The following is a 23,943-nucleotide window of genomic DNA, read 5'->3' on the forward strand; positions in this document are numbered from 1 at the left end:
TGCCGGGAAGTCCAGTCAGGAGCAGAGTGACTCTTGCCAAGGAACTTTGTGGTGCTGTCACTTAATATTAAATCTGGTTTTTGCTGATCCCTTGTTGGGGATTTTTTCAGCGCTCTCAAGCCATCATTCATAACAGGGTGAAGGAGCCCTGGCCCAGGCTCTGGCCCTGGGGGACACGGGGACGCTGCCGGGGGGTCCCTGTCCCCCTGTCCCACCCCCCAGGGCCCTGGCCCCCCGTCCCCGTGTCAGGCTCTGGGGTCGATCTCGTGGAACATCCTCTGGGGGAGGCTGCGGTGCCGGGGGCGGGGGTACCCGGGGGGACAGGGGACCCCACTGTGCACGAGCAGCGTTGGACTGCTCTGGGGGAACTGTGAGGGGGACTGGGGCAGAGTGACGTCCCAAGTGACCTCACACAGCCCCTGTGATGTCACACAGCCCCTGTGATGTCACAGCCCATATTATGATGTCACAGATAATGTTGTGATAACAAACAACTGACCCTGGGATGTCACACAGCCATTATATGTCACAGGGTGGTCTCTGAGGTCACTGTCCCTCTATGATGTCACACACACAGGCACCCGGTGATGGCAGAATCCATTCTATGATGTCCAGCCTATGATGTCACAGAGCCTACTCTGTGATGTCACAGCCTGCTCTGTGCTGTCACAAAGCCCCCTCATCATATCACAGGGCTAGTGCTGGCTTATCACTCTCTGATACCATAGAGCTGCACTGTGATGTCACAGAAGACTCTATGATGTCACAAACTCACCCTGTGTCATCACAGTCTGTTCTGTGATGTCACAGCCTGCTCTATGATGTTACACAGCCACCCAGTGATGTCACAAGCCACTCTCTTATGTCACAGTCACCTTTCATGATGGCACAGTCTACTCCATGGCCTCACATCCTATTCTGTGACATCACAGCCAGCTCTGTGATGTCACAACCCTTTCACTGATGTCACAAAACCCTCTCTGTTATGTCATGCTGCCACTATGTAATGTCACAGCACACACTTTCACCACACAGTCCTCTCTATGATGTCATACAGCCATGCCATGATGCCACAGCCTGATCTGTGATGTCACACAGTCTCCTCTATGATGCTGCAGCTGCTCAGTGACCTCACACAACAAACTCTGTGATGTCATAACCCAACCTGTGACCTCACACAGCCCACTCTGTGCTGTCACACGGCCCCTTGCTGACATCACAGCTGCTCTGTGCCTCTAGGACACAGCCACAGAGGTGCCGCTGTGACACAGCCCCCTCTGGGACATCCCCCAGCCCCTGCCAGTGCTGAGCTCCTGTCAGCTCTGGCTGTGCCCTGCTGGTGTCCCTGAGCTGCCCTGGCAGTGCCCCAGCCCTGCTGGGCTGTGCACAGGAGCTGCTCCTGGCCAGAGCTGTCTCTCTGCAGTGCTGCCCTTGCCAGGAGCTGCCTCTGGGCCAGGAGCCCGGCCCAGCTCAGCAGCACAGACACAGCACAAGGACTTTAATGACCCTCTGGGGCTTTGGTGCTCTTTGCATCAGACTCAGTCCCTCAGTGTGTGCTCAAAAAACTTCTCAGGGACTCAAAAGGGAGTGAAACACTGAAGTTTCTCATACTTAAAATAGATCCTTTTGAGGGACAGGACTGAAAAAGTATCCCCATGTTCCAGGTAAAGCAGAACACTGGAGGCAGTGATGACAGGTGGGGACAAGCAAGGGAAAGGTGTTTCTGATGCTGAGCAAACCTGCACCTGTGTCCCTGCAGGCTGTCGTCATCCCCCGGATGCCCCACCTGGCTGGCCCCTTCCTTTGATGACAGCTCTGCCTCCTGCCTGCCTCTGCCTGCCCACACAAAGCCTTGGTCTGCTCCAGCCTCCTTCTGGGGGACGTGCTGCACCACAGCCCTGCCCTGGCAGGGAAATTCCTTTCTCCTGGTGTCCACTTCGGGCCTCCTCAGCTGCCCTTGGTGCCATTATCTTTCTCAGGATCATTTAAATATGAAGCTCCAGCCTCTCTGAAACCACCCTTCAATCCCTCCCAGGCTACTCCTGTTCTGTCCTCAGTCTCCACACCACTGAGCCCACAGCCATCAGCCTCTCCCTGCTGGTTATGTGATGAGGCCTCCAAACCTCATCTTGGGAGATGTTTGGGTCCTCTCCAAGATGTGTGAAAATGGAAAAATAGTGGTCAAAGTTACGTTCTCCCAAATCTTGCAGTGACAGAACAAGGCTCAATATCTCTGAACTAAATGAGAGTGGATTTACTTTTGTTAAAAGGAGGAAATATTTTTCAATTATGAGAATGGCACAAAACTGCAACTGTTTTTTCCAGAGAAGCGGATGCCCATCTCAGGAATTATCCAACAGCAGGAGCTTTGTGCAGCCTGACCCAGTGAAACACCCTCATCCCCAAGGACAGAATTCCTCTTGTGTGGGTTCTCTGATGTGCTGGGTGCCATCACAACACTTCTGGCCAGAATGTCTGCTGAGGGCAGCCAGGCTGCTGCAGGGGCAGTGACCTCACAGCCATCACCATGGCAGCCCTGTTCCCTGGGCCTGGCTCTCCCCTTTCCTCTGCCCCTGCCTTGTCTCTGCTGGCATGAAGAGTTTTCTCATTCATATCTTGTGCCCAAGGTGCTGGGGCCAATGGCTTCCCAGGCAGGCTCCTGGAGCAGAAGTGGCTTTTCAGAGCCCAGGCAGAAATGAGCCCTGAGGCAGCAGCTCTGCAGTGCTGGCCACCAGGCCGGGCTGCCAAGGGAGGCTTCTGGCCATGCCCTGCAAGCAGCTGCTGCTGCCAAGGTGCCTTTGGTGCCTCAGGCTCTGCCTGGCACAGCTCCCAGCATGGCACTCTGCCCTTGTGCCCGAGCCCTTCCCTCTGCTGAGGCTGGCCTGGGGCTTTTCCTGCAGCGGGACCTGCCCTGCTCCTGGCACAGGAAAGGCAGTTCCTGCTGGAGCAGGAGGCTCTGCCTGCAATGGGCTCCAACAGATCCAGCCAGGCCCTGTTGACTGCAAAATTGCTTCCTGGGGCACTATATTCAAATAATTGTTATAGTTCCCGTATTGTGGAGTAAATAACTGTTTGTTTGGTTTTTTTAATTTACTCTGTGGTGTAAATAAGGCATGTTATCTAATCATGATCAGAATCAATCAGAGCCATATTTATATAAATATATCTGGTATTCCATTGTTAATCCTGTAAGACAAATTGAATTAAGGTTCAATACTACCTGCCAATCTTTTACACCTTTGACAAAGTCTGGGCCTGGGATTCGATCCAGCCGTTCTCAGTCTCCTCTTTCAGAAGGAATTTTAGAAGTCTAGGGGTCCTGCAGGGGTTTGAGGATCCATGGTGTGTGTTGGGTGTCATTTCTCCACCTCATGACTCAGCAGGAGTTTCTCCAATAAAGAAATGAAGCTTTTGCCTGAAGCTCCCACTCTGCCCATGACAGGAACTCCTGTGAGTGTCTGGGACATCCCAGCTCTTTGGCAGCCTGGGGACTCCTGGGATGTCACCGTGGAGCCCCTGTGAGTGCCTGTGACAGATCGGTGCCTTTGCAGCCCAAGGTCCCCTGGGATGTCACCATGGAATGGCTGTGACTGCCTCTGAGCACAGGGCTCTTTACCATCCCCAGAAACCCCTGGGAGGTGTCCATGGAGCCCCTGTCTCTGCCTGTGACATTCCAGCTCTTGAACAGCCTGGAGACTCTTGGAAAGTCCCCATGGAACCCCTCTGAGTGCCTGTGACAAATCTGATCCTTAGTGGGCAACCATCACCAGCCCCATTCCTACAGTCAGTTTCCGTGGCAACCATCACCAGGCCCCTGTTCCCCCAGATCCACAGAATTTGCTGAGCTAGGAGGGACCCATCAGGATCCTGGTGTCCAACTGCTGGCCCTGCACAGGACACCCCAACAATGCCAGCCTGGGCCTGGCAGCGCTGTCCAAGCGCTGCTGGAGCTCAGAGAGCCCTGGAGCTGGGAGCCTTCCCTGGGGAGCCTGGGCAGTGCCCCAGCAGCCTCTGGGGAAAAACCTTTTCCTGAGATCCAACCTGAGCCTGCCCCGACTCAGCTGCAGCCGTTCCCTCCAGTCCTGTCCCTGGGCACCAGAGGGAAGAGGTTCCCACAGCCCCAGGCAGGGACCCTCTCCCAAGGCTGTTGCCATGGCCACCTGGGCTGGGACCAGCTGGGATGCTCGGTTTCCACAGGCTGGGGTTTAGGAATGGGATTCCCCAATGTCCTGCTCCAGCTAAAACTGTGCTGCTGCTCGCTGCTCTCCCACCTCCCATGGAAAGCACAAAAGCCAAAGATCCTGGGCTGGGATAAGAACAATTTATTTGGAACAGCAACGAGATAAAGAACAAACAGTAAGAGAAACAATATTGACAACAGAAGGGTTATAAAAAAGGGAAAACTACAACACAACTGACTGCATCTTCCTGGCCATAATTTCCTCCTGCCTGGAAAGGACACCCTTCTCCTCAGGGGGAGATAGAGAGTCCCTTTCCTGCCCCTGGCAATGACCTGAGGTCGGAGTGAATGTAATGACACAGCCCTGGCCAGACCCTCATGTTCTTCAGTGTCACATCATGTCATTGGCAGAGGAAGGAAAACGAACAGGTGTCTTCCCAGCATGGATCACAGGGAACACGTATCACCAGGGCTCTTCTAAACGTGGTTCTCCCATGGGGGATGAAGTTGGAGCAGTGCCCAAAGCTCTTCCTGCAGTTGCAGCATTTGCATGTCTTCCCTTACTGGTGACTGTGTTGGTGTCTGTTCAAATGAGAGCTCTGTCTGAAGCTCTTCCCACACTGGGGACACTCGTAGGGCCTCTCCCCAGTGTGGATACGCCGGTGGGTGACAAGGTGGGAGTTGCGGTTGAAGCCCTTCCTGCAGTCAGAGCAGCGGAAGGGCCTCTCATCTGTGTGAATCTGCTGGTGCTGGAGGAGATTGGAGCTCATGTGAAACCTCTTCCCACACTCGGGACACTTGTAGGGCCTCTCCCCAGTGTGGATGCGCTGGTGCTTCATGAGGTAGGAGTTGTACTTGAAGCTCTTCCCACAATCAGGGCAGTGGAAGGGCCTCTCATCTGTGTGAATCCGCTGGTGCTGGAGGAGATTCGAGCTGGTGTGAAACCTCTTCTGGCACTCAGGACACTCGTAGGGCCTCTCCCCAGTGTGGATGCGTTGATGCCTGACAAGTTTTGAGCTGCAGCTGAAGCCCTTCCCACATTCCCCACACTCGTAGGGCCATTCCCCAGTGTGGATCATCTGGTGGCTGATCAGGGTGCTGCTCTGCCTGAAGCTCTTCCCACACTCCAAGCACTTGTAGGGCTTCTCCCCATCAGGAAGCTGCTCATGGACCACCAGCTCCAAGCCCTGGCTGAAGCTCTGTCCACCTTCCTGGCACAGGGTGGATCTTTCCTCCTCAGAGCACCCTGCGCTGGGTTTGAAGCCCCTCCTCCTGCGGGATCTCAGGGAATTTTCCTCCTTGTTAGATTCCTGTGACATGGAGCCGCTCAAATCTGCCTCTTCCATGAGGTTCTGCCATGGGGATTTGTCCTCCCTGGTGCCTATTCTCAGCTTGTCTGAGGAAGACAGGGCAAGGAGAGGATGGGATTTGCCTCTGTGCCAGAGGGAAGGGGAAGGAAATCCTCCCAGTGCATCCCTGGCAGGATGGCATTGGCAGTGGGGCTGTCCTGCAGACTTGTACTGTGCTGGGCAGGGAGATGGAGCAGGAGAGATAAGGAAAGATGCCCTGACTTCCTCCTCACCTGCCTGAGTGTCTCGGGGCATCTTCCTCTTCCTTGAAGCCTTCTTCTCCATCTGGCAGTGGGTTTGGGATGTAAAATTCTGTTTTGGGAGGAAAACAAGAGATGAGTGCATTGAGTTTCATACAGGTTTGAGGGCAAACCAGGGGGAGATTTTAAGCCAGAATTACAATTTAACAAGAAAATTAAGATCAAGACAATGATACAGAAACACTGCCTTAAACTGACAGAGTCAGGATATAATCTGGCACCCTGTTGGTCAGGGTGGTGGTAGCAGTCCCATTAAATGGTGGCTGCAGTCCTGTTGCAGTGATGATCGTGATTCTGTCAAGGCAGTGATCCTGGAGAAGTGTCTGGTCTTCCTCTGAAGGTCCAGTGGTGCCTATGGAGCTCTTGTCCTCTGGGAATCCAGTAGCCAAGGTGCTCCTGGTGTCAGAAGCCTCCGCTTATATCCAGGTAGGAATGCTTGGCTCCTCCCCCTGGGCGGAGCATCCCACAATGGGATGATGTCATTTTACCAGTCCTGCAGGGATACTCAATGGCCCATTCACAGAAGAGAGCCCCTGGAGGGCGTTATCAGGGCTGAGTCATGGAAGAGATAAAGAACACTGCACCCCCTGTTTATAACAGTTTGTGAAGATGGTGATGGAAAACATGCATTTGGTTACATCTTACACTGCAGCCTGAAACAGTGGGGTAATCCCTGCTCGGGGGGTGAACACCACCCCCTTTACCCAAACTGGCTCAGGTGTAAAAACCCCACCCTGGGAAGGCCACGCACACAGGAGACAATGTCACACTTGCCCTGACCCAGGGGAGGTCTCTGTCCCTGTCACTCCCTTGCCGTACCCGCTCTTCTTTCTTTTTCTCTTTTTTCCATTTCTCTTTACCTCACATTTACTGTTCAATAAAATCCACTTTGGATTTCGTCTCATTAGCACCTTAATTGGGGCAGAAGCATCTCTCTAACAAATTTCTTAACCAGATTGCAACATTATTTTGGCACAGTGCGTTTAGGCACTGTTGTCTTTCCCCAAGTGCCTTTGACAACAGCATGGTTCCCTCCTCTGAAGAGGTTGTGGTTCTTTCTGGAGGAACCCTTGGAAACTCGGACGCAGCTTCATCTGAGTGACATTTGGGAGAACTGATGAGGAAAAAGGCTGTTGGTGGCTGGGTGGCCAGTGGAAAGAAAATCTTTTGTTGTCCTTCCTTGAAAAGTTTCTTAAAAACACTGGAGGAAAGGGAGCAAATGATACCAGAGAGGCTGACAAGGTTCATTGACCCCAAGGTGAGGAACACAAGGCTGCTAAAAGTTCCACAAGAAGCCCAGCTCAAGTAGCTAAATTCCTGAATAAATGCCAAATTCACAGGCTTAGAGGCTTTGCCAAATGTGAGAATCATTATTCTCTTCATCCCTGTCACCCTTGACAAAGCCCCACAGTGCTTTCTCTTCCTTTTAATAATCTGTATTGGGCCAAATTTCCACTTTTTTTTATGGGAACCTGCCAGCAGCTGAGCTGGAGCTGTGCAGGAACCGATGGAACTTGGAATTGCCACACAATTGCTTCTATTTTCAATTTATTAATGTTTGGGATTTGTATGCATTTTCATCACATGTGACTTGTGGGAAAATCAAATATTCATCAAAGTGGTTTATGCAGAGTTAAGTTTGATTTCTGCCAAGTTTATTTTGTCCAGTGCCCAGAGGATGCTCGAGGGGGCTCTGTTCTTGCCTCTCACCCTGGGTGATGCTTGGGAGGGGCTTGTGGGGGCTGTTCCTGTCCCTGTCACCCCAGGCCATTCCCCAGGTGGTTTCCATCATTCTCACTCCAGGGAATGCCTGGGGGGTCTCCCTCCCCCTCACCCTGTGCCAGGGGGTGCTCAGGGCAGTCTCTGTCCCTCTCAGCCCAGGGGATGCTCGGGGGTCTCTGTCCCTCTCAGCCCTGATGTGACCCTGTCCAAACATCATCGGGGTCAGAGGGACAGAGACACCCCCAAACCCCCAGAAGGGCTGGACCTGGGATCATGCTCATACCCTCTTCATCTGTTTAGCCCAGAAATGAGTTCTGCAACTTTAAGGCAGGTTCTGAGAGCGAAGGAAGGCAGGAAGTGAGCAGGTTTTTTTAGAAACTGCACTCCTCCATATTCCAGCTGCTGGACAGACAGATTGCAGGACAGGGCTCTCCTTTGGTTTTAGTTAGTTTTTAGCTCTCTGAGGCAGATAAGTGCCCTGGACTGTGGTTTTTCTTTTACTTTAGAGCTGTTTAAACCTGCTCTGAACATCCAGAAGAGCCCTGGCAGCTCCACCTGTGGCCCATTGGCCCGAGCCTGGTCCACGGCATTTCCAGTGCTGGAGAAACTGATAGGAGACTGATAAGAGACTGAGTGAGCAGAGCTACAGCCCACAGAGGGACTTTCTGAATTTGTCATCTCTTTTGGAGCAGCAAGAGGTTTTATTGTTTAATATTCGTCATTTGCTGTGCTCATGAATGCTTTGTCTGTTAAATAAACAAGTTTTTCAATTTTTCTCCAAGGAAATCTTTTCCCAAACTGATTGGGGGACAGGCTGCTTGAATTTGCTTTCTAGAGGAAACCCCTTTTGGAGGATTTCTCCCAAATTTGCCCTAAACCAGGACAGAGCGGTGGGGAGAGGAGAGAGCCCCAAGTGACGGGATTGGGGGGAGGCTGGAGAGAGGGACCCTGGGACCCCAAAACCCCCCAGCATCCCTAAGCAGGACCCTGGAGAGGGGGGATCCCCAGGACCCATGGGATCCTTGGCAGCCATAAGAGAGGGGACCACCAGAATCCCAGAGGGATGAGAATGGAAATGAGATGCTCCTGGTGGCTTTTTTTATTCACTTTTGGTTTTTGAAGGTTTTACCAGGTGACTTCTAGAGAGGGACTTGGGCAGAGGACCTTCAGACTCACTGTGCTCATCCCTTGTTTTTCCCCAAACCAGGATTTCCCATTCCCAATGGAGGAGAAAGCAGCAGGGAAGAGAAAGATGCCCGAGACACGCAGGCAGGTGAGGAGGAAGTCAGTGCCCCTTTCCCCCCCTCTCCTGCTCCATCTCCCAGCCCAGCATGGCCCCTGGCTGCAGGACAACCCCACTGCTGCTGATACTGTCCTCCTGGGAATGTACTGGGTGGATCTCCTGCCCCTTCCCTCTGGCACGGAGGCACATTCACAGGCTCTGGGACAGGAGGGGGAACCGCAGGCAGTTTGGGGTGCGTGGCTCGGCTGCTCCCGGCGCGGTTCCCCCGAGCCCCCGGCGTGGCTCTGCCAGCCCCCCCACCAGGGCACCTGCCGGAGGTTTTTTAACAGAAATGCTGGTAAATTGACCATCTGGAATTACACTAAATACGATTTCAAGAAGCTGCTGGTTTGCCGGGCAATTTGCTGAATTCCACATTGCTGTTTCTTTCAGTAAAACTGCACTTTAAAAGGTCTTATTAAATATATGCTTGCATAAAATTTTGGCTACCATGGGCTTATCTCAAAACTAAATTATGTAAAAACATGACACACTTATTACATCCTTTGAATCTCCCCAGTAAATCCATCACACTGTTATTTCAATTGCGGATTGTTCAACTTTTCAGTGCCTTATTTCCATGAATAGCATCAGAATAAGTTAAATTTTGTTATATGTATAACTTTTAAGGATATTAGTTTTTTATTCTGTAATGTTTAATTTAATCCAAATTCCGGGTTGATAACACTAAGCAAAGTTAAGCTTCATTATTGTCAGATTTGAGCCATGTTAAGTTAAATTCCAAAATTTGAAATCCTGTTGTTCTGGATTGAGAGATAATGTGTGTATTGTATTTGCCATCTGTCAGAGGTAGGGCAGTTATTTTCTGTTAATTGGGCAGTTTTCTTTATCTCTTCAACAAATCAATCCTCCCTCCAGGGAGATATCTTTTGTTAATGGGCCATTGAGTGTAACTGCACGACTGATAAAAATTACATCATCCCATTGTGAGGTGCTCTGCCCAGAGGGAGGAGCCACGCATCCCAGACATGGTGAGGCTGGGGGTGAGGAGCAGCTTGTCCAAACAGGGTCAGCCCTCAAGGGGCTCATTCTTCTCCATGCCCAGACCTCCCAAGGAGACATTCAGCATCAAGATCACCTGGGGAATGCTTCTATCAGCTCTTCTCTGAACTGGAACATAAAAAAATACTTGATTAAAGAAAAAAAAATTAATGAGGTGCACTTTGAAATCTTTCATCCTTAAAGGAACTCTACACTGACTCCAATCAGCTGCACAAGCCATGGACACATGAAGAGCACTGAAGAAAGAGCCCTCAAGAGCTTTCTGTGTTTTGACAATCCCCATGTTGGATTTGGGGCTGAGTCCAGGAGCCTCAGGCACTGAGAGAAGGATGAAGAAGCTGCTCAAGGAGTCAGCAGCAAAACTCCAAGTGCCTTGGAGCATGGCTGGGCCCCAGTGAGGGCAGGGAGTGCCAAAGGCTCCCAGGGACTGCTGAGAGCAGATCCTTGAGGCCAGGAGTGCGGGGAGCCCAAGGCTCAGGCAGGGAACTGCAATGCTGAGCAAGGCCTGGGCTGGCTGGGGGAAGCAGAAAGGCCAAGACCTGAGCCCAGCCTGGGCCAGCAGGGCCTGTCCCTCACAGGTGGCTCGGGGCTCTCTGTGGGGCAGGGGGATGTCAGGGGCAGCAAGGACAAATGTCATCAACTTGTGTGACATTCCAGGTCCTCATGGAAACAAGAGGCCACTGTGAGCCTGCAGGGCTGGAACACCCCAGAACACTGAAATGCTGGGGAAAATCAAAGGGTTCCTTTCCTTGAGTTTGGTGCACAGAAGAAACACCAAGCAGATATTCTCAACATGGCCAGATGCAAAGAATATTCTTGGTAAGAATGGACCCACAAGGTTCATCAAGTCCAGCTCTGAAGTGAATGGCCCACACAGGGATTGAACCCACTCCCTTGATGATTCCAGCACCATGCTCTGACAAACTGAGCTAAGAGGTAAAAATGACATAAAGTTTTACTGGCAAAATAGAGACAATCAAGGAACTTTGGCAAAGGGTTTAATACAACATCCACTTCAACATGAAACTCTTATCATAGCATTAACTTAGCCCATTTACCTAGAAACCTTTAACCCTTAGGATGTTAAGTTAGCCAAAAATGTTCCAGGTAAGTAGGAGTAGAAGGAGAAGAAATAGAGAACAACAGAAAGAGAGAAGATCTATAGAAAGACACCACACACGGGTACCAACTGCTCGAGTTCCAGAGCCACTAATGGAGGAACCCCGCCTTCTGCGGCAGGATCCAGACCATGGGCTGGCCTCCTGCTCCGGATTTTAACCCCCTGGGCCTTCATGGGCCCGCCCCTGCTGAGGGACTGGCAGCTGATGGCCCAATCAGAGTCAGGGTAGCACCAGCTGTTAGTATGTGATTGATTGATTGACAATTCAACCAATCAGAGCTGTGTTAGTGCTGCCTCTTGTTTGATTGATTGATAGCTTGGCCAATCAGTGCCAGGAATGAGGACAGGGCTCTGTCCCACCACAAACCAAGGCCTGACCCGACCCTGGCCCCACACGGGCATTCCGAGCATCCCGAGGTGTCTCGGGACATCGATCTCATCCAGCCTCTGACAGCGACCACGGTGACACTACCACCTGACAGGTCCAGCTGACCCTGGCATGTCGAGGGCTGCTTCTCATCAGCCCCTGAAGCACTGGGGCTCTGGGCTTTCCTTCCTAGGGGAGAGAACTCTCCTTCCCCTCCAGGGACCTATGGCGAAAACTGGGATTTCTCCTCCAAATTTCCTTACATGCAAAGTTTGTTCCCAGATGAAATCTGCCAGGACAGACAGATCTGGCTGCCTTGGCCACCTGGGGCCCACCTCTCATCTGCCTTTGAAACACTGGGACCATGTGCTTTTATTTCCTATGAGATAAAACCATCCATCTCGACCAGGCACCCATGGCCAAAACTGGGCATCTGCCTCCAGCATTCCCTGTATCCAAGGATAGCTCCCAGACAAAAGCTGCCAGGACTGACAAGTCTGGCTGGCCTTGTCTTCCTGAGGGCTGGCACTCACCTGCCTCTGAAACACTGGGGCTTTATGCTTTCCTTCCTAATGAAAAGAACTTTTCTTCCGGTCCAGAAGCCCATGTCCAAAATGGTGATTCCATGTCCAAAATTCCGTATGTCCAAAGATAGCCCCTAGACAAACAGTGCCAGGAGAGACAGGTCTGGCTGGCTTGGCCTAAGGGTCGCCACCTCTTGTCTTCATCCAGAACACTTGGACTTGGCTCTTTTCTTTCCAATAGGAAAAAAGCATCCACTTTGACCAGGTGCACATGGCCAAAACTGGGATTCCACCTCTAAAACTCCGTAAATCCAAGGATTGCTCCCAGTGAAAGCTGCCAGGTATGGCTGCCCTTGGCCTCTTGGACCTGCCTCTCACCTGCTTTTGAAACCCTTGGGCTTGGTGCTTTTCTTCCAATGGAAAAGAACCATCCTTCTTATTTGTGCAAAAATGGCCAAAACTGGGATTCCTCCTCCCAAATTCCATATATCCAAGGGTTGCTGTCAGACAAAAGCTACCAGTACAGAGAGGTCTGGCTGGCCTAGGCCTCTGATGACCACCTTTCATCTGCTTCTCAAACACTGGTGTTCTGTGCTTTCCTTCCTATGGAAAAGAACAATCCTTATCCTCTGGGTGCCCATGTCTGAAACTGGGATTCCACCTCTAAAATTCTGTATATCCAAGTGCTACTCCCAGGCAAAATCTGCCAGTACCATCAAGTCTGGCTGGCCTTGGCCTCTGGTGACTGCCCCTGCGACACTGGGGCTTGGCTCTTTCCTTCCCATGGAGATCCCTGGGACACTGTGGGGACCTCATGGAACCAAGAGGATCCTTGTGGCACCACTGGAGCCCATGGAACCAAGGGGCCGTGGTGACATAGCAGGGCTTCATGGAGCCCAGAGACCATTATGACTCTGTGGGGCCTGATGGAGCCATGGAAACCATTAGGGCCTTTCAGGGCCTCATGTCACCAAGGGGACATTATGACACCTCAGGGCCTCATGGAACCAAGGGACCTTTGGGACACCGTGGGGCCCCATGGAAGCGAGGGAACATGGAACAGGTCTGGTTGGCTTGGCCTCCCAGGGCCACCTGACAGGTCTGGCTGATGTTGGAATGTCAAGGGCTGCCTCTCATCAGCTCCTGGTGTGCTGGAGCTCCATGCTTTCCTTGCTATGGAAAAGAACCATCCCTCTTATCAGGTGCCCATTGTCAAAATAGGTACTCTCCCTAAAATATTTCCTCTATGCAAGGGCATCTCTCAGAACAAAACCTGCCAGCTCTGGCTGGCCTTGGCCTATGGTGGTCACCTCTCATCTGCCTGGGAAGCACTGGGGCACTGTTCCTTCATTCCTTTGGAGAAGAACCCATTTTCATGACCAAAATTAGAATTTGGCCCCCCAAATTCTGTATATCCAAAGATAGCCCCTAGACAAAAGTAACCAGGACAGACAGGGCAGGGTGGCCCTGCCCTCTAGTGATTTTCTTAGACTCTGAGCTGAATGTTTTCATTTGAAAACACCTTGGAGAGACCCCAGAAATCTCCCAGGAAGGGGTTCTGAAACCTTGGGCACATGAGCACTACATATGGACAAAGGAGCTCTGTGCTCTGTGCTGTTGTGGTGGTTTTGCATCATGGAAATGATGATCTAAGAGAAGCTGCTAGCAGTTTCCAATGTGTCGGACACGAAAACAATCAGTAATTAGCTTTGAGAATTGACAATCTGTTAAACCACTAAGGAAACTGTACACGGCTCTGTGAAGACACATGTTAAAGACCAGAAAGCCTGGGAGGGTCTCTTTCCCTTCTGGCCAGCAAAGAGGTAACAAGGCTGGCCCAGCCCCCGTCTCAGCCGGGCCGGGCCGGGCGGCTCCTGCCGTGGGGCCGGGCCCCTTCCCAGGGAGCCCCCCAGGCCCCATCGGCTGCCGGGCAGGGCAGGGGAGGCCGCGGGGCCGAGGCCGGGCCGGGCCATGGCTGCGGTTGCCAACACCTGGGTGCTACCGAGCCCTGCCCCGCCGCCAGCCCGGGCCCAGCCAGGATCCACCGGGCCCCAGGAGCAGCCCCGGGCCGGGCCGACTCGGCCAAGATTCTGCCACCCTTGGGGTTCACCCCAAGCCCCGGGCAGGGGGAGGAGAAGCCATGGGCCCCGGCCGTGCTGCTGCTGTGTTCTGGCCTGGCTGCTGAGATCCTGGCCCTGCCCCAGCGCGGCCCATCCTGACACAGCCCCAGCGCAGCCGCTGCAGAAACCTCCATGGTAAAACAGCTCCAGCCGCAAGGACCGAGCCTGGCCGGGGTCACGGAACCATCTGCAGGCCCCGGGAGAGATATTAACTCTGTCAGTGCTTCCATCCTCCCTTGAGTGAGAGAAAAGGACAAAGTGCAGGCACACAGAGGAGCAACACGAAGACACCAACGTCAGTGAAGGGGAAGTTGAGTCCCAGATGGGAGGGATGAAGAGATGCCTTGATCTTGGGGCTGAAATGCTCTTGTAAAGCTATGGAGAAGGATGTCATTGATACATCAGACTCTCTTTTTCCCTATAGCACATTGAAAACTATGGGGAGATGACTTGTTCAGCAAAGGCCTCCATGCTAAAGTAAGCAAATGTTGAGGTAGCTGTGATCCCATGAGAAGTTTGAAAAGAGAAAGAAAAGTGATGAGACCCTGTGCCTCAGGAGAGAAGAAGAAGATCTCTGTTCCCAGAGATGAAGATGATGAGAACCTTTGCTCTTAAACAGCTCATCTTTAAACTAATACCCCTTAAGCTGACATGGCCCATAAACACAGCGGCGAAAAAAGCTGATAAATAATGGGAGGGACTTCACGATCGTTAATTTTTTGGGCAGCTGCTATTCATGGAAATTGAGAGCCATGAGAGAACTTCTTATGGAGAAGTCTCCATAGCCCGAAAGAGAGACTCCTTTCTCTAAGTGAAAGATCTCAAGGAAGACGATGCTAGAGGTGATAAACTGAGTGAACATTTTAGGTTTTGACTCTTTACATTGTCAGTAAGAAAGAAGAGGTTGTAGCGAGAGGAAAAGTATTCTGAAAGTTTTGTTCTGATACATATTACTCTTTCTTTTAGTTACTATTTATAAATTTTTCTTTATACCCTTTTAAAGTTTTAAGCCTACTTTGCTTTTCTCCTGATCCTGTCTCACAACAGGAAATGAGTAAGAATATTCTAGTGAGTGCATTGAAAATTAGCCTACACTGAACCCACCACACTAGTTGATGCATTGGCTGAGAAATGTCAAATTGGTGAACAAAAAGCACAACAGAAACATTCCTGATGAACTGCATGAGAGCAGAGAAAAATCAAGGCAGAGCCATGGTTTGTCAGGACTTGCTTGATCCTAATGAGCCCCGAGGTGCATTTGGAGCTGAGCCCTTGAACCTCAGGGCCTGAGAAGAGATTGCACAAACCTTTCCAGGAGTCAAAGTCAAAGGAAACATCCAAAGTGTCTCAAAGCATGAATGGGACCCAATGAGGTCCATCCCCAACACAGGCTACTCATGGACTCCTTGGAGGAGAGAATTGGAGGCCAAGATGGCACAAAAACCTCTGAGAAACTCCATGTAGAAAGGAAAATCCAAAATAACTTCAAAAACTTGAGTATCTCAAAGTATTAATGAGACCCGCTGAGTGTCAATACAGAGCTCTCAAGGGACTTGTTAAAGCCGATAATTAGGGCCATAATTGCACATACCTCTCACAGAGTCTGTATCAAAAGGGAAACACCAAGTACCTTCAAATAACTGAAGTACCTTGAAGCATTAATGAGCCCCACTGAGTGTTGTTACTGGCAAAGCCTCTCCAGGGACTAATTACAGCAGATAATTGGAGGCCATGATTCCACAAACCTCTCAGAGTGTCCAAGGCAAAAGCCAAACCCAAAGTCCTTTGAAAAACCTGCAGTCCCTGGGAGCATTCAGGAGCCCCCAGGGCCATTGCTGAGCAAGGCTCCCCAGGGACTCCTTCCAGCAGATCCTTGAGGCCACTGGGATGTGGGCTAGGGGGGAATGCTGAGGGCAGGACAAGGGGCTGACAGTGCCCAGCCTGGCTGGGGCTGTGCCAGGAGGCCCCAGGGCCTCAGGACAAGGTGTCTCCTCCCAGCCCTTGGTGGCACAGACCCTGCTGCTGTGCCCCAGGCCACCAAGACTTGGCTTCTCTTTGTCCCCACCTGGCATCACTGCCTCCAGTTCTCTGCTCTGCCTGGGGCCTGGGGACACTTTCTCAGTGGTGTCCCTCAGTGGGACCCATTAAAAGTCCAAGAAAGTTTGGAGTGTGATTCTGACTTGGAGTTCTGGAGAGGTTTCTTCAGCTGCCTCTCAGGGACTGATGTTCAGGGCCTGAGCACAAAGCCCCAGAGGGTCATTAAAGTCCTGCTGCTGTGTCGGTGCTGCTGAGCTGGGCTGGGCTCCTGGCACAGAGGCAGCTCCTGGCAACCAAGAAGAGCTTCAAAAGCACATTTCTCTTGATGAGCAGCTCTTGTGGGAGCCCAGCAGGGCTGGGGCACTGCCTGCAGCCAGCCTGGGCACAGCCCAGAGGCACAGAGAACTTCAATCAGTCAGGGCTGGGAAGGTGCTGAGAAGTGCTTGGGGCAGAATCACTGCCAGCCCGTGGCACAGGAACCTCTGGCTGCAGGACAATGCAGCTGCAGCTCCTGGAGTGATCTCCTAAAGCTGGAACATCCCAATGCCTGCAGACCCTGTGAGTACATTCTCTGATTGTCTCCTGTGCCGAGCAGCCAGGGGTGCCCAGGGCTGTCCTGCAGAGCAGGCTCCTGCAGCCCAGGGCGCTGTGCTGGGGCAGGGACTCTGCTGCCTGCCAGGGACAGCTCTCAGCCGGCCCGGGGAGCTGCTCCCAGCACTGGGGAGAAGCTGTGGGGGGAAGGAGCCACCCTGAGCAGGGCAGGTGCTGCTGCTGAGAGGGGCTGGGTGGGGCAGGGCTGCTCCCAGCTCCACACCAGCCTGGGCACAGCTCCAGAGGACGCTGCCCAAAGAAGGTAAGCCTGGCATTGCTGGAAAGATCAGGAGCTTTCCTGAGAATTTTTTCAATTTCCTGCTTGGAGAAGGTTGGGCAAGTTGCGGTGATGACAAAATGGTTTTTGCTTTTAATACATTTTTTCATGTATTTGTAGCCCTGTAAATTACTATTATATAGTTATAAAACTATAATCCTTATATTACTATATTAAATATTCTATTAACCTCTTAATTAACTCTATTGAACTGCTAATATATACTTCTATAACTATAATCCTTAATTGACTCAAGTATGTTTCCTAACCTTTCTCCTAGAATTTAGACCAATAAGCTGACTGTCTAAATCCATTCCTGAAATACTGTGTAGTACTGTTATCAGGAAGAGGACCTACAAAAAGAACTTTTTATTTTTTCCCCAGAATATGAGCAATCATAACAAAAAGTGAATGTAAAGAAGCCCTTGGACCTACCCCAATGGGTTGACCCAGGGGTGTGTAACTGGGGCAACTCAATCTGCTATTGGATGTTCCTATTAAATACCCCAATTATTCAACCTTAATAAATTGTTGAAATCAGGGGCCAGGTGTGCCCCATCCCCACTGGGACACATGGAAGTTTCCAATAAAGGTCTGGTTTTTACTTTACTGTTCTAACACTGCTGCAAGGGGTTTTGACTCTTTTGATTAGAGACAACAGGGGGATGAGAGAGGCAGAAGAGGAATTGTAATCCCAGAATCACAGAACATTCTGAGTTAAAAGGGACAAAGCAGGATCATCAAAGTAATGTTTGAACATTTACAGAGACTCCAGAACTGTAACTTTGGCTGGTCAGTCTCTCTGCTGGGAGCCTCCCAAAGGGCCCTCAGCCACTCCTGAGCCCTGGACAGCAGCAGCATCACCTCTGCAGGGCCCAGCAGGGCTCTCCTGAGCTGCCCTTGCCCACCTGCACACAGAGCCTGCCCCAGCCAGGGCCCTGCACACAGGCAGGTTTCTGTAGGGCCGGGGCCAGGGCACACAGGGTGGGATGGGCTCTGTGAGCGCTGACAGGGACAAGGCTCCTCTCAGGAGGGAATGTCCAGGCCCAGGGAGATGCTCAGGCAAGGCGAGGGGGCAGAACAGAGCAGTGCTGGGGCAGGAGGGCACTGTTGGTGTGTGGGAGGTGCCGGGCACAGCTGGGCACGGGAACACTGTCCTGAGTGCCCAGCTGTCTCTGCCCTGCCCTCTCAGGCACAGCACCACAACATCTTCTCTTGTTTCTGCACTGCCCTGATATTGTCACTGTTATCTGCTGTTCTCAGGAAGGCTCTGGCATTTGCAGCAGCTGAGTCAGGCACTGCCCTTGGCATTCCTGCCAGGCAGGGGTGTCCACGGGAATGGGTTGTCCAAGCTTCCCTGGGACATGTGGGGCTGTGGGCAAAGCAGTCCATGGGAAAGGGGAATGAGCTGAGCCCCCTCCCTGAGATCCCATCATGGGCACAGCCAGGGATCTCCTTGCTGTGCCCTTCCAAGCTCTGAGCTTCCCTCCTGGGTGTCCCCACACACAGCCCTAGCTGTTCCTGGCACACTCAGCCAGCACAGCTGGAGCTCAGGCAGGGACCTGGGGGAAGGTTTTCCCAGAGCAGGAACAAGGGTGTTTGAGTCCGAGTGAGACAGGCTACAGGGCATGACACAGGTCTGGATCAAAGCAGCCTCTCCTGACGTGTCACTGTCCTTTCTCCATGAACAGGTTCCCATGTGCAGCCACTGCAAATGTCCAACAGCAGCTCCATCAGCCACTTCCTCCTGCTGGCATTGGCAGACATGCGGCAGCTGCAGCTCCTGCACTTCTGCCTCTTGCTGGGCATCTCCCTGGCTGCCCTCCTGGGCAACGGCCTCATCATCAGCGCCGTAGCCTGCGGCCACCACCTGCACACGCCCATGTTCTTCTTCCTGCTCAACCTGGCCCTCAGCGACCTGGGCTCCATCTGCACCACTGTCCCCAAAGCCATGCACAATTCCCTCTGGAACACCACGACCATCTCCTACACAGGATGTGCTGCTCAGTTCTTTTCCTTTCTGTTCTTCATCTCAGCAGAGTTTTTCCTCCTGACCATCATGTGCTATGACCGCTACGTGTCCATCTGCAAACCCCTGCACTAGGGGACCCTCCTGGGCAGCAGAGCTTGTGCCCACATGGCAGCAGCTGCCTGGGCCAGTGGCTTTATCAATGGTCTCATGCACACGGCCAATACATTTTCCCTGCCCCTGTGCCATGGAAATGTCCTGGGTCAGTTCTTCTGTGAAATTCCCCAGATCCTCAAGCTCTCCTGCTCCAAAGCCAACATCAGGGAACTTGGGCTTCTTGCTGTTAGTCTGTGTTTGGTATTTGGCTGTTTTGTGTTCATTGTTTTCTCCTATGTGCAGATCTTCAGGGCTGTGCTGAGGATCCCCTCTGAGCAGGGACGACACAAAGCCTTTTCCACCTGCCTCCCTCACCTGGCCGTGCTCTCCTTGTTTATCAGCAGCTCATTTTTTAGCTACCTGAAGCCCCCCTCCATCTCCTTCCCATCCCTGGATCTGGCCCTGTCAGTTCTGTACTCAGTGGTGCCTCCAGCCCTGAACCCCTTCATCTACAGCCTGAGGAACCAGGAGCTCAAGGCTGCAGTGTGGAAACTGATGACTGAATAGGTTCAGAACATTAAACTGCTGGCTAATTTCTGCATATCACTTATAATAAAACCCCTCTTTGATACTTCTTGTTGATTCATTTTGGAGATTAATTTCCTTTGTTTTAATTTTTTCCTATAGAACAAAAAGAAATGTCATCCCTTATGCAATTTCTCATGTAGTTTCTCTCCACTTTCCCTGTGGCCACAGACTGTGACAATGAGGGACTGTGCTCTTGGTGAGATTAAAGGAAATAAAGGATCCCCCAGCATAGTTTTCCCCAGAGATCCCTCTATTCTTGCCTTCTCTGGAGCTGCAGCAGCAATGTCTGTGTGCAGAGCTGGGGGCAGATCATTGCTGGCACAGCAGCTGTGCCCAGCAGCAGCAGCAGCAGCAGCACTTGGTGTTGCCAGTGCTGCTGCCGTGGCCCTGCCCCGCTGCCCTGGTGGCCCTGGTGTTGCTGCAGGGCCTGAGTGCTCTCGGGGCCGGGCACAGTCCTGGGGGTGGCAGTGCCGGGGCTGCAGCAGGGACAGGCCATGGGCACTGCTGGGGCAGCGCTGACGCCTCAGGCCAGGCCCTGGGGGCTGCAGGCTCCTTGCCCAGGCTCTCTCAAGAACACGGCCAGGCCAATGCTCAGCACAGAAAAGCCCCAGGGTGAGCAGCCCCAGGCTGGCCGTGGGCAGGCTGGGGGCAAACAGCATGGCTGGGGCTCTGCAAGGGCCCTGGGGGAGACAGGAAGGAGCAGCAGAACAGGGGCTGATCCATCCCCAGTGCACTGTACAGCCCAGGGCAGCGTTCCAGAGTGTCCTCATGGAGCTGCCAACAACATCCCCCCTCTGCAGCCCTGGGCTCTCCCCCAGCCCACAGAGGTGCCGCATCCTTGCAGGCACAGCCACGGCAGCACTGGCTCAGGAGCCCCTGTTTGCATTGCACAGAGCAGGCAGGAGCACCCCCATGCTGCTTCTGTGGGGACATGAAGCTGAGGCAGCACAAATGCCATCAGCCCCTGGGGCCAGCAAGGGCTGGGGGACACCAGGGAAACCACTCCGCTTTATTGTGACAAACATTTGAGATCATCAAGTCCAACCTGCACCCTAACACTACCTTGTCTACCCAGGGTATCGTCCAGTTAACTTAACCACCGCTCCCTCATGTGCTTTCAATCAGACTTATCTTCCAGACCCCTCACCAGCCTTGTCGCCCTTCTCTGGACATGCTCCAGCCCCTCCATGTCCTTCCTAAATTGGGGGGCCCAGAACTGGAGACAGCACTCGAGGTGTGGCCCCACCAGTGCTGAGCACAGGGGAAGAATCACTGCCCTGCTCCCGCTGGCCACACCATTCCTGATCCAGGGCAGGAGCCATTGGCCTTCTTGCCCACCTGGGCACACTGCTGCCTCATGTCCAGCCTGCTGTCCATCAGTCCCTGCAGGTCCCTTTGTGCCTGGCTGCTGTCCAGCCACTCTGTCCCCAGCCTGTAGTGCTGCAGGGGTTGTTGTGGCCAAAGTGCAGGACCCGGCACGTGGTCTTGTTCAACCTCACCTTGTTGGATTTGGGCCCTGGATCCAGCCTGTCCAGGGCCCTGTGCAGAGCTCTCCTACACTCCAGCAAATCCACACACACTCAGCTTGGTGTCATCTGCAAATTTGCTGATGCTGGACTCAGTGCCCTCATGCAGATCATCAGTGCAGATATTGAAATCCACGCTGGCTGGCTCTGATCCCTCGGCCATCCTGTGGGTGCCCTGTGATGGCTCTCAAGGTCATCTGTTCCATAACCTTGCCAGGCACCAAGGTCAGGCTGACAGGCCTGGAGTTCCCCAGATCCTCCTTCCAGCCCTTCTTGGGGCTGGGCTCACACTGGCACCTGCAGTCCTCTGGGACCTCCCTGCTGAGCCAGGACTGATGGTAAATGATGGAGAGCAGTTTGGGGAGCTCATCCACCAGCTCCCTCATCCCCCTGGGAAGGATCCCATCTGCTCCCAGAGACACCTGTGAACACCTGAGTGGCTCAGCAAGTCCCCAGCTGCTTCCTCCTGGATTCCAGGGGGCTGTTCTGCTCCCTGTGCCCATCTACCAGCTCAGGAGAACACTTGTCTTGAGGATGGCCTGTCTTATTGTTGAAAACTGAGGCAAAGAAGGGGTGAAGTACCTCAGCCCATTCTTCATCTTTGGTAACCATATCCCTCACAATAAGAAATGCAGGTTGTCCTTACCCCCCCTTTTGCCATTAATGTGCTTATAAATAGATAATAATTATCCTTCACAGAAGTATCCAAGTTAAGTCCTAATTGATCTTTCACCTCTCTAATTTTTCTATCTGCACAACCTAACAACATCCTTAAACATTTCTTGATTTTCCTGCCTCTATGTCCAAAGGTGCTGCACCCTCTTTTTAACCCCTAAATTCCTGCAAAAGCTCCATGCCCAGCCAGGCCAGTCATTTCTCCCTCTGGGTCATCTTTCTGCACAAAGCGACAGCCTACTCTTGCTCCATCAAGGTTTCTTTGCTGAAGTGTGTCCATCCTTCCTGGAACCCTGTGTTTTAAGGGCTGTTTCCCTTTGACACGATCCGTCCTAAGGACGTGATTCGTGGAGGTTCTTTTTCACTGATCTCAGGGTGCAAAAACTGACACGACAAGGGGATTTGCAGTAAAATCAAAATACATGTACTTTTATTAAATAGCCATAGAGAAGATGCGTTAGAGAGAGGGGAATGAAGAAAGGGAAAAGAATAAGGAAAAGAAAAAAGAAGAGAGGGAGGGCAAGGAGGTATATAGCTACCAGACGTGCGGATGACAAAGTTCCTCGAAGTCCAGTCGACGAAGAGGCCTGTCGTCTTCACGTCAGGGGAGATCTCGAAAGGTATCAGTCAGGTCTAACCCTTTTTATAGTCCTTTTGAAATGGGGGAAGGGGACACATTTCAAAATAGTCTATTGATAAAGGGTACAAGCAGTCCATCAGTAGTCCATCAGGAGCAGGTGTCGTCAGCAGCAGATGTCGTAGGCAAGAACCATTGTGTTCTCGGTCCAGTGGTCGCTTGCAAAACTTGCTTTGGTCCCCACGCACGCCTTCCCTCACCCTATGGTAGGGATTTCAGTCTCAGTCCTTTTGGGAAGAAGAGGGGAGCTTTTCCATGTAGGGGTCACATGTCTCAGTCCTTGAGGGAAGAACCCTCTCCCATCTCAGTCCATCTGTCACGGTGGTTGATGTACGGTGAATGGAGGGTCTTTTAGTGGTGACCACCGAGAAGGTCATTCCAGAGAGAAAGTCCAGCCAAGTCAGGAGGGTGGAGAAATTCCAGCAGCAGTGTTGCTAGGTGATGCAGGCGAAGGAGAGCACACTGCCCCTTCTCGGGTGCAGTGTTCCATGAGCTGAGCAAACACACCCGTAGGCAATAATCTGGCTTGATGGACCAGACAGACCTGGATTTTCAGAACAGGATCTTTCCCTTTCCCCGGTGGTCTTGGCTTTCATGACGATCGAGAGGCAAAAAATGAGGGAAGTTTCAGACAGATTCTCACAATTGGCAACATTCACATTATTACTTACTGCTTGGTTAAGGAACAACATGGGGAAAAAAGCAAGGAACAAAATTCAGTCAATCAAATGAGAAACATTCTGAGAATTGTGTGTGTGTGTGTGTGTGTGTGTGTGTGTGTGTGTGTGTGTGTGTTTAGGTGTGTTTGAGAAAGGGACAGAAAGGACAAGGATCAGAAGGAATATGGCCTAAAAGCTTAACAGCACTCGAGCTGAGCAGTGGTTAAACTGGAGCCTCCAGGAGTGGGGCTCTTGGCCCAGGATCCATGGCTGCTCAGTCATGCTGCCAGTGCAGCAAGCTTGAGAGCGCGCTGGCTCTGCGAGGCCCCACTCAGAGGGAGGTTGCTGCTGGCACCTCTGGGCTCCAGGAGAGCCCCAAGGGCCTCCTTTGGGAGCGCTGTTCATGGGCCACAGGCGAGGGGCCTCAGCCATCAACGCTTCATCGTGGCCGCACCGTGGGTCAGCAGCCTGGCTCTGAGAGTGGGAGAAGGAGGATGTCATGCCATTGAGGCAGGAAAAGCGGTTTCCAAGGCAGTTCACAGGACACCCCAGGAGCTCGTCAGACAGCACAAGTGCCTGGCAGCGCTCGGTGTCTCTGGGAAGCTCAAGAGGAGCTGGGCCCAGGGGCTGCTCAGCAAGGCCCAGGCCTGACAAGCGTTTCTCAGGTCACCGTGTGGCCGGACAAGGCCGGGGCCATTCGCCACCACAATCTGAAGCACGAGGTTTTGATGTAGGGTAAAAAGGCATGGCCCAGTGGAAGTGGGCTGTGTCCTCAGGCCTGTGGGAGAATCACAATACAGATCCTTGTGCTACTGATTCCATCTCTCCCATTTTTCTGAGTTCTTGGTGGCAAGGTCACTTAGGTTAGACACACAGCTCAGAAGCAGTGCTCCTGTAGTTTTCTGCACAATGAATTAAAGTGAGATCACACATCCCAAATT

At 52.3% G+C, this 23,943-nt stretch overlaps 1 protein-coding gene across 1 annotated transcript in view; it reads right to left on the bottom strand.

The window, feature by feature from the left end:
• Positions 1–23,943, bottom strand: part of LOC135306041 (zinc finger protein 850-like) — a gene marked incomplete at its 5' end in the record, with an annotated part of 102,401 nt that overhangs the window by 35,104 nt on the left and 43,354 nt on the right. The window contains 2 exon segments of the mRNA XM_064429600.1: positions 3,720–3,723; positions 4,745–5,387. Of these exon segments, the coding sequence (XP_064285670.1) occupies positions 3,720–3,723; positions 4,745–5,387 (647 nt within the window).

The sequence above is a fragment of the Passer domesticus genome, chromosome 8 (assembly GCF_036417665.1).
Source record: "Passer domesticus isolate bPasDom1 chromosome 8, bPasDom1.hap1, whole genome shotgun sequence".
NCBI lineage: Eukaryota > Metazoa > Chordata > Aves > Passeriformes > Passeridae > Passer > Passer domesticus.